The sequence below is a fragment of the Azolla caroliniana genome, unplaced genomic scaffold (assembly GCF_043228905.1).
Source record: "Azolla caroliniana isolate FFs.n. ecotype wild unplaced genomic scaffold, voAzoCaro1.0.p SCAF_1, whole genome shotgun sequence".
Classification (NCBI taxonomy): Eukaryota; Viridiplantae; Streptophyta; class Polypodiopsida; order Salviniales; family Salviniaceae; genus Azolla; species Azolla caroliniana.
In genome coordinates, this window is record NW_028230436.1 from 9,787,747 (window position 1) to 9,798,216 (window position 10,470).

The 10,470-nt window shown below is 37.0% G+C and overlaps 2 protein-coding genes across 2 annotated transcripts; one reads left to right on the forward strand and one right to left on the reverse strand.

Annotated features, from left to right (window-relative positions):
• Positions 1-1,098: 1,098 nt before the first annotated feature.
• LSF2 (dual specificity protein phosphatase (DsPTP1) family protein) lies at positions 1,099-4,048 on the reverse strand. Its single transcript, XM_087324453.1, has 5 exons — positions 3,617-4,048; positions 2,850-3,055; positions 2,276-2,443; positions 1,680-1,895; positions 1,099-1,472 (listed from the first exon to the last, which is right to left on the reverse strand). The coding sequence occupies exons 1-4, from the start codon at positions 3,981-3,983 to the stop codon at positions 1,680-1,682; spliced, it is 957 nt and encodes a 318-aa protein (XP_087180579.1). The 5' UTR covers positions 3,984-4,048; the 3' UTR covers positions 1,099-1,472.
• A 3,157-nt stretch (positions 4,049-7,205) lies between these two features.
• On the forward strand, positions 7,206-9,947 carry LOC147868896 (GDSL esterase/lipase At4g10955-like). The gene is made up of 3 exons (XM_087324465.1): positions 7,206-7,371; positions 7,602-8,085; positions 9,254-9,947. The coding sequence occupies exons 1-3, from the start codon at positions 7,304-7,306 to the stop codon at positions 9,872-9,874; spliced, it is 1,173 nt and encodes a 390-aa protein (XP_087180591.1). The 5' UTR covers positions 7,206-7,303; the 3' UTR covers positions 9,875-9,947.
• Positions 9,948-10,470: the final 523 nt, after the last annotated feature.

Consider the following 10,470-nt stretch of genomic DNA (forward strand, 5'->3'; position numbering starts at 1 on the left):
ATGGAGTGCACTCCAAAACAAAATAATGTGATGGAAATCTGCATGATAAATGTAGTTACAAAACCATGTCTCATTTCATGCAAATCATTTTGAGCAATGCTGCAATCCCTTAGATGTTATGCTTTCATGGAGTGCATTTTCAAAGATGTTAAGGTGATGGAAATATCACAAGAGCAATGCAATTAGGTGGTGTGTTTCATTTTGTACAAAACATATCTAGGCAACTTTCATACATCATAAACTTGGAAACATGTTTTTATTTCTTTCATGTTTACCAACAACATTGCACAGTCCCTATCAGTTCATAACATTCATTTTGCTCCCACTTTATTAATTTTATTGACTATAGTTACATTTGATGAATCATGTGTACATAAGACAATGGATACTACAATTTCATTCTAGTATTCCTTGAAATTTAGGAGCTGTTGATAGTTTCCCACTTGTTTGAATAGCGTATCAAAGTTTACAACCATGGATACTAGCATTTTCTGAAATTTGGAAATGTTAAATAGGAACTTTCCATCAAGTCCATTGCTACATCACGTGACAAGATGATCTTCTTACATTAGGGAATACATGTGTCCCGTGTCTCAAGCAATCTTCTAAATGTAAATATTTGAGCACACATGAATAGATATAACTTATGTCCCATGGCCTCTACTAGATGCAAAATTTTGAGCATAGCATAGGGTAATCAGGAAAATTTGTTTGCAAAGAAAATTATGTCAAATTAACCGTGTATACAAATGAGGTATGTAGAATTATGGGGTGTATGTAACCACCGAATGTTGAATTAACAATGGCACATCAACAATTTTTCGTTAGCATTCAATCTAATTAATGGCTTGCTATTGAAGCAAACAAAAGACAATGTTTTCTCAAATGATTTCATAAATGTGTTAGATAAGGTACTCATATGGGTTCACCGGATAAATTTGACAAATGTATAATACCAAAGCTCATGAACAGATGCTGCAAGATTTTGTATATAATCACCGTGCAATGGTATCAAACAAGCATTTAATGCTTTCTAGGAGAACAGTGGAAATGAGATTTAAAATAATGGGCAAAATGTATCTTGATGGTGTCAACAAATACTCACAAAACAGGTGGTTTTATATTAAGTTAAGAACCATTGAGTTTCAATAAGATACATTACTTTTAGTATGAAGAAAATTACATGGTACCGCCAGCATCTCAACCACGAGAATTGCCCTTAGATTATTTCTTAAAGATAAATTAAAGATTACCTGAATAATGTGATGCAGAATCTTCATATGATTACCTGTTGCTGCCTGAATCAATTAATAACTGAAGCATCAAGTCAACCATGTTATAAACATTTCCATGCACGCGATTAAAATCTGTTGACTCCTCGAATAGAGCTTTACAGTGACAGGATTCCTGAACATAGATTAAGTGATACTAATATCACTGTTTTTTTCTTTGAAATACTTAATTGGTAGTCCCTGAAAAAATAAAAGGCAGTGAATTGCCAATATGGCTAGTTCTTTCAAAGAACTTTGGTTTTTTGAAAGATTTATCCAAAAGAGGCAAAACATATGGTAAATATTGTAAATGATTTGAAAAGGTTTAGCTAAAATTTCAGGATATTTTGCAGTTTTTATTTTATATGACAAGCACTTTAGAAACAAAGTGAGGGTTCAAATGATTACCTATGCATTCTCAAGTGAATTGCGCATACCACATATTTTGTCTTGAATAAGTTGTCTCTCCCAAGGTGCCACATCAGTGAAAGCATCTTCAGGTAGAGATTCAAAGGGTTCTTTGTTGGGATCATTTTTGGCAAGGTCATATGTTGCCCCTCTTATTGCTTCCTTCTTTGGACCGCATGGTCTCTTTGATGTCAAAAACTTGTAAGCATCATTCAGCTGAGCCATCATCACAACACCAAGTTGTTTAAATCGTTCCAAATTTTATGCTAAATGTTTCCATCACAAGCTTATCCATTAATTGTGGCTCCTTATTCAAAGATGATCCACGGCATTACATGAAACCAGAAACGATGTACAATGGCTACACAAACATGGTTTCACATTCATTTCATGGAATTCGAAACAACATCAAACTACCTATACAAAGATATGATCCACGATCATTCCGTGAAACAAATGATCTACACAAAGAGGTGACTCCTATTTGTTCCATGAAACCAGAAACAATATGCAATGGCTACAAAAGATGAGATTCACAATCATTCAAAAGAACCCACAAAGAAATATGCAATAATGATCTACACAAAGAGACTCACATTCATTCCATGAAACCAGAAAAGGTAAGCAATAACAACAGCAGGTGCACGACCAAGCCCAGCGGTGCAATGAACATAGACGGTTTTCCCTTCCGAAATTGCCCTTTGTAATCCACACACAGCTTTTGGCAGCTCCTCTCTCAATGAGTTTGGATCAAAATCTCTGGCCTGCACAAGTGAACTATTAGTACCAATTAGATACAGGGAAAATACAAACACAAAATGCCCCTAACTTGTTGAGTATTTACTTGATTACCCGTGACTAAGTTTCTGATATTGTGGAAATTCCTAACACAATTTCGTGCCACACCTGGGGTTGATCTACTCAGGTTTTTTTTAACATAGTGTCATTGTGGTATATCTCCATCAAATTAAGGGTACTTCCATGTTCACACCTTACACGTCACTTTGAACACATACATGCACATACACATAAACATAAGTGTAAGTGGATGTGTATATGAATGTGAAGTCTCCATGTGTGTAGGTACATACACGTATATGCATGTCTGTATATGTAACGTATTTGAATACATACACATTGAATTATGCAAATACTTGGGTCTGGACTTACAGGATTTCTCATGTAGACAATCCCCAATTCATCACAACGCTTAGTGATCGGATTTATATCGATTCCCCAATATTCGATGTCCTTATCCTGCTGAAGATTCAGTATTGCTCTTACACCTTCTTCATTATAAATCCGATCGATGTCAACCACTGTCTGTGGTTGTGACCCCACGATAATATTGTCAAGAATACGTGTGTAATAAATTCCTGATGTTTTTCAAAAGATCTGGATTAGAATGGTACAAAATCAAAGAAACTGGTTGTTTTCTCAGTCTAAGTCAAGGATGAGCAAATGAGGAGTTAAAATGCATGTAGAAGAAAATCAAAATTGCTGCGACCTGATGAAATTAGAGTTCATTATTAAGGCTTTAGAAAGGAGTAGGTAAATACATTTTGTTCCTAGCACTTTAAAAGAAATAGTGGACGTATCAATTGACGTGTAAAAACATGAAATTGAAGCTCGCTTATACATTATAAGTTTTTGGCAGCATTTGGCTTATTTGAAAAGAAATGCAAGCAAATTATGTACTTTTTCCCTCTCTGTAATGCAACGAATTCAGTGAAGTTGGACAGAAATAAATGAAAGCATTTCAAGCATCCGAAAAGAAAATCAAGCTTCTCTTTTTCTTTCTGCAATGCATCAATCAATCAAAAGAATAAATCTTTTACATTCTGTAAACCAATTAAATACACCAGTAAAGAGAGAAAGCAATAACCTTTCTATGCAAACAAACGGAAAAACAATGTAGAGAGAAGAGGCATCCGTACCAAGATCATGATGATATTCGTATGGATTTCGCATCTCGCGTTGCATGTTACGATTATACTCCTCCTCCTTGGAAGCAGAAGCAGAAGCAGAAGAAGTAGAAGAGGACGAGGAGCAGCAGATAATGCGACAGAGACGAGCAGAAAGAGGCCATGGGAGAACTCTTCTTCTTCTTCTAGAGACGGAGGAGGGAGACGCAGCAGCAACGGTGGCGGTGGATGGAGTAGACGCAGGAGAAGGGGGAGGAGGAGCAGCACCATCGGCAGCGACGATAATGGGCGATAATGAAGAAGAAGAAGAGAGAGAAGGGGAAGAAGAAGACGAAGTGGAAGAAGGGGAAGAGACGAGAGCAGAAGAGAGAGATGCCATGGATCCTGTGCTGCGTGCTTTGATCTTCTGGCCAGAGAAATCAGAAGATGATGATGATGAATGCAGAAGAAGAAGACGAAGAGACAATGAAGAGCCGCTTCAATCATCTCTTCTTAATCGACACCTCTTCTTACACATACACACGAATACGAATACGACTATGACTACGAATACGAATACGAATACGAATACGAATACGAATACGAATACGAATACACGTAGGGATACGGATACACGTACACGTACACGTACTATTGTGTACATGTACCCATACACCATCACGCGTGCATGTGTCCATGGGTGCCACGTGAAAACCCACACAACCGAGGAATCCCATCGAGTTTTGAATCGTGATGAAACTTGCGTTTCACCAATTTGGCATATCTTGTGAGAACCTACTTGTATTAACTGTATGCGGGTGCGCCCTAACCTCCAAGTAACGTTTCAACAATGTTGAGATCGACCACCACTTCTGTGCGTAAGATTTAGACAAAGTTGCTCGATTGTGGATTGATGTTTCCGTAGTTTTTTGAACAGTCCCAACACAACGACAGTTTGGTGCGCTTCCTCCCATTTGCTCCCCCCCCCCCCCCCCCATAACCATAAAGTGCAACAAAAGGATGTTTTTTCTTGAAAAGGAAAGTGCATTTTTGAAGAGGGTTATTGATGATACTCTAGTCTGATTGCTTAAACATACATTGAAAGAAAAAGGCAACTCCAAACATAATGAAAAATGCTTTGCATAACATATATCTGCTTCCATGCTCGAATAACACAAACGAATCACGAGGCTCATGGAGAAAGTTTCCTTCAATGGTAAGATCGATGATCTATAGGAAAGTCGAATGTTACGTTATTTCAGTTAATTCAATTGACATGTATGTTATCATCCATAAATTTGGGGTAATGGTTTTGATGACAATGCAACTACTCAATACAAACAGAAATTTATTGACCCAAAAATCAAGCATGTAGCGCTCCCTCTACCAAAGGATATTTGGTGGCAGATGAAAGAAGCCTCATTTGACTTGACATTACAGTGCAAGTATAAGGTGATATCATCAACGAATTTAGCTACTCTTAACTTTGCACTTGAAAACGGAATAGGCAATCCATGTAGACCAATGTCATTAGCCATCGAAAAGAAAATCATTTGCTTCAACAAAGAAAAGAAATAGAAAAGAAGCCAAATGGCAACCCTGTTGAGATGGTAAAGAAAGGTACATAGTCCCTTGCCAATAAAACACGTCTTTGTGTTGTACAATATAAGAAGGCAATACTTATAATCCACTCCTAAGCGAAACCAAACTTAGTCTATGTACTTCGCAAGAAGTTCCAATCAACACGATCGTAAACTTTCTCAAAATCAAGCATAACAATTGCTTACCTCCGTTTGAATTTGGTAGCTATAGCAATTGATTCCCAAATGTTTGTACATTATCTAAGATATTGTTAGATTAAGATATAATCAATGATCAACCCCAAGTTGTCAATTTATCCCCATATGTATGGTTACAGTGCACATTTTGTGATAGCAGCCCAAATGAATTGTGCAACCCGACCATATGGGTCGATAAGGTGTCAATCTAGGAAATCGTAGATGAGTAGGACACAATGTATTTAGGCAAGAGCGAAGTAGGCTAATAGGATTGACTAATTAAGTCAACTAGAAGAATATTTTGTGGCCAAGTTACGATGTACTTAGTCTTGAAGTATGTGCCATTGACTTAAGTACTATCCAGCACCATCTTGTATCTATGGAGTTGGGTCATATTAAGTGACAAGTTAGTTGACAAAAAAGGAATATCTCCACTACTATCAACTGACTTGCACATTTTATGTTACACTTAGACCAAATAGAGAATATAATCCACTCTTACTCGTGGTTGTGACCATTATCTGTCCCCACTAATTTTGTAGTGCGGTGGTCAAGATCCCATCTAAGCTCTAATGTGTGAGCGTGTGGGTGAACTACCATTGCGAGCTACTCTCATAAGTAATAGAAAATTTGTTTTCATATATTCATCTCTATGATTGTAATTCTATATATCTATCTATTTGACTCTCAATATTTCTAACATGTACTCCATATAAGTGTATAACTGTATGTAACATAGTTTGAAGGCAATTACTAAGTAGTTTAGTTAGGATGCTATAAATTATGTTGAGTATAGTGATAGGGCCACCCTCAGACTTAGGTATAAGGCAAATTAGTCACTTTGTAAAATGTGAAGGCATATAAGGATCATGGAAATTTTGTTGATAGGCCACATATAAGTCTACCTTGATCAAATCCCAATACTCAAGAAAAATGCCAAGGTTGGTCACCTATTTAACAACAATTCTAAAGGCACTTTGCATTAGATGTAGGACCCAAGTCCCACACCTCATAATATTGTGTGAAATGATAATATGAATCTCATGCACAAAACTAGATTGTTCAATCTACCTAGCCTTTTATTACAAAGAGAAGGCGGAGACTCCAATAAATAGTATTAAAACCTTTATCCATGTGAGAACAATACAACCTATATTCACTTTCATTGGCTTTCACCTCATATTAAGCATTTGTCACTAATATTGTAATTATTGTTAAGAAACTATTCAAATTGATTGTTTGTGTAATCCGCAAGAAAAGAATATTTGTGAAAGCATTCCACCTCGACGGTGATAGGGTCGCTCACAGAAGCGGATCCACATATTGTTCAAGCATTAATGGTTGGTTTGTTTCACAAATTATCCAAGGTGTTTATAGGTAACCTCAAGATACATTTGCACAACTTCTGAGGTGGGGAAACTATGTTTAGGACAAAATAAAGGCACCCTTATTTGCCATAACATCGGTTTGATGGTGTAGCTAGCATATTGAAAATATTGAAGTTCCGATACATGTAAAGCTTCCTCTTAATTTTCCTACCCACTTAATGTCCTACTTTTTTGTGCACCAAAAAGGTGGCTCTATGTGTTGGCCCTACCCATGAAAGAGAAATTGCCTTCTCCCCTAAACACATTGATTGGAACACAACAATAGTTTTTTTTTTCTTTTGCAAGGATAGCAATGAATGTGTTGGGTACAAGGTCCCTTTCAAATATGATGGGAAAAATTGATGATCGATCCAAAGATAGGAGAAGTAGATATACACATATGTGCCAAGTTGAAGGTCATGAATTGAAGTTCTCTTCTGTCATTCATATTGCAGTAGTAGTAGTTGTTGTTGTCGTCCTCCTCGTAATGTAAAAGATAAATCGACAAGATAACCCCCAAGCTCATTCCTCTTCAGTTTCCTTTTGTTCCATTGTTCCAGGCTCGATTCTGAACAATGATAATCAATGTTGACGATCAAGATGTTTTTGAGCTCTCCGGTCCAATTCACCTCTGCAACAAAAGGTTCTCTTCCATGGATACATTCACATATGCACACCCACACATTTTTCATACACAATGTCATACATATATACATACATACATACATGCATGCATGCATGCATACATACATACATACACACACACACACACATAACATGCATACACACATTTGGATCTCCATACATACATGTATATATCTATTATATTTCTTCTAATTGTTGGTTTTGGGTCTCTCTTTTATCACTGTGCAGGGAATTGTCGGCGGGAGATAAACATGCTTTGATGGCTGCACTTGTTCAATCAGTGTATGTTGCAGAGAAAGATCGGCAGCAAGAGAGGGAAGGGATTGATGCCCTTGCTCCGTCATGGTGGATGCCACTTGGCTACAGACTCCTAGCTTTCATCGGAGAGGAAGAAGGAGAGGGAGATTCAGGAGAAGGAGAAGGAGAGGAAAATGATCAAATCATAGGTGCCATATTCAAGAAAACCATTAAACAGAATGGTTTCTGTGATGATGATGATGATGATGATGATGATAATGAAGAAGAGGATTTGAAGAAAATGTCTGAGAAGGGTAGAATGCAATTGGTTGTGGCATTTAGAGGGACAATGCTTCAAAGTGCAGAATCTATGCCCAGTGACATGATGTCTAACTTATATTTGGTCACTCATCAGCTCCATAAAACATCGAGATTCGCGGCTGCGCTCCATGCCATCAGAGTTTCCATTGATCAGGTATGTAATGCACTCACCAGCAGCATTGTATGTACTATGTACTATGTGATACACTCACACAAACATGTGTGTGTGTGTGTGAGGGGTCTCTGGGGGTGGGCAATACTCTAACTTTTGGATAATTACCCAAACATACCCTTTTCAATAAATACCCAAATACCCCTTTTCGGTAAGACTTCAATGCTTAGGCCTACTTTAATAAACACAGATTGACCCACAAGTTCAAGGGTGTTTTGGTGCATGTTTTCTCCCCCCATTAACCTTTTTACCATTGTGGAGGGGCATTCTCATGATTTATATAAACTTATGGCCAATTGTGGTATAAAAAAAAAACAAATACCCAAAATGTTGGGGCATTCTCGTGCCAGTCTTCCAAAATCTTGCTCATCTTTAGTACAAAATTTACCACCTCAAAGGGATAATCTTGCAAAAAGAGAAGGTTTAAAGTTAGGGGTGTTTTGGTATGTAAGGCATCTCAAGTGTTTTGGTGATCCCCCTACTCTTTATTTATGAAGGTATTGGAAAAACCGGAGACAATTGCATTTTGTGATCCCACCACAGTATAGAAAGTATTGTCCCCCCCTTCACACACACAGAGTAAGTTTTCTCACAAGAAATGTGGGCCTTTATTCCGTATAATTCAATGGATATTACAATATTACGTGATTGATGAAACCACGAAAAACATGTACATTATGCAATCCACGAAAGTATAAAAAGCACATCTTGATATGTTCCCACACCTCAATAGAATTATGTATGAAAATATGGATAGTTAATCGTATTCAACAACAAGATATGATTTTACAATTTATGAAGCTTTAGAAACGAAATAGGAGTACAAATGTACCAAGATCGAGTACCACATGGGAAATGTGTATTTTCTTCCCATACCATGCATCATATGTTTAACATGTGGGCTTTTACAATATCATGATAGGATTACACATGGGGATGCCTAGGGAAATAGGGATATTTTCCCATACCATGTTGGATAGTGTTAAAAGTTAATTCTCATGTTATTTGGCATGATGTCCAAATAGCAAGATTGTAACAAATTCTTGTCCGATGAATTGGCTCAATATCTATATTTCAATAGGGCAACTACTTATTATGTTTGATAGGCTCTTGTGTAAAATCACACTAAAATTGTTTTGAAATCAAGTAGGTGGGAAGTGAGAATGTTAGCATAGCCGGGCATTCTTTGGGTGCAGCTCTTGCTATGCTTGGAGGACAAACTCTTGCACGAGAAGGCATCCATATTGATACTCATCTTTTCAACCCCCCTTTTCCGTCACCACCAATTGAATACATAAAGAATCACCGATCAAAGCTGATTTTAAACATTGTTCGAGTTGTAACTGCTGCAAGTCTCTCAAGTTTCCTTCTTGACCCGTGTAGTAGAGAAGAAGCTTTGGAATCATTTTTTGCTCTCAAAGACTGGTTCCCACACCTTTATGTAAATGCACAAGACCCAATTTGTTCCTCATACATTTCTTTCTTTAGTTGTCATGAATTAATGCAAAAGTTGGGTGTAGGTTTCATATCAAAGTTATCAGCCCCTCTCTCCTTAAGGGGAGCCCTCCAAAAGTATCTATTAGGTGAATGCAAAGCCTTCCATTTAATACCTTGTGCACATTTTTACAATGTAAAAAAGACGCCTAGAGAGTTTGTCAAAGCACATGGGCTTCATCAATGGTGGGCACCTACACTCGAGTTTGAATACCAAGAAATCAACCTTTTTTTTGAAGAGAAGTCCAAGTGGTTGTCAATCAAACATTCAACTTGATACATGAAGCCCATAACAACATATCGTTCTATCCAAGATCTTGCCTAATACAAGATGCTTATAACATTCTATCCTTTCATCTGACACTAGTCATTTTTATTAAAACCATCTACTTAGTCGATGTTGTTATTACTTTGTTTCTTTAGTGAAGAACCCATCTTGGGTCTAAAAATCACAAACAGTAAGATCGAATCCGCCATTTCGTGTCACACAAAACCCAATTTCATTCTAATTCACGTTCTATAACTCCAAAACCTCACTTTGGAGCCTCGAGCACATTTTGCATCTCAACAATATTCTTGGTTATTGTCTTTACAAATGGTGATATATGGTGTATTATGTATATAACATTTTATTTTTAGATCCATATATGTAGTACCTTGTCATTCTAGAAAAACCATCTATTTCGGCCATTAGCTTCAAAATTTGATGTGTCATCATTTCAGGAATACTTGTCTCATCATTATTCTTGCTTGTGTAAGATAATGTGAACAATTGTTGTGCATACTAAGATTTCATTTACTAGTTTTTCCGTCAACATAAAATTTAATGCACGAATACTTCCTCTAATGGTCACATTATCCATAATGGTTTTC

What these genes read in the sequence shown, in the direction of transcription:
- LSF2 (XM_087324453.1), bottom strand. Translation starts at nt 3,983, where the DNA reads ATGGCATCTCTCTCTTCTGCTCTCGTCTCTTCCCCTTCTTCCACTTCG. An exon ending in CGAATATCATCATGATCTTG is followed by an intron (nt 3,056 to 3,616) that starts GTACGGATGCCT and finishes GAAAAACATCAG; the next exon opens with GAATTTATTACACACGTATT. An exon ending in TTGTCTACATGAGAAATCCT is followed by an intron (nt 2,444 to 2,849) that starts GTAAGTCCAGAC and finishes TCACTTGTGCAG; the next exon opens with GCCAGAGATTTTGATCCAAA.
- LOC147868896 (XM_087324465.1), top strand. Translation starts at nt 7,304, where the DNA reads ATGATAATCAATGTTGACGATCAAGATGTTTTTGAGCTCTCCGGTCCA. An exon ending in ATTCACCTCTGCAACAAAAG is followed by an intron (nt 7,372 to 7,601) that starts GTTCTCTTCCAT and finishes ATCACTGTGCAG; the next exon opens with GGAATTGTCGGCGGGAGATA. An exon ending in TCAGAGTTTCCATTGATCAG is followed by an intron (nt 8,086 to 9,253) that starts GTATGTAATGCA and finishes GAAATCAAGTAG; the next exon opens with GTGGGAAGTGAGAATGTTAG.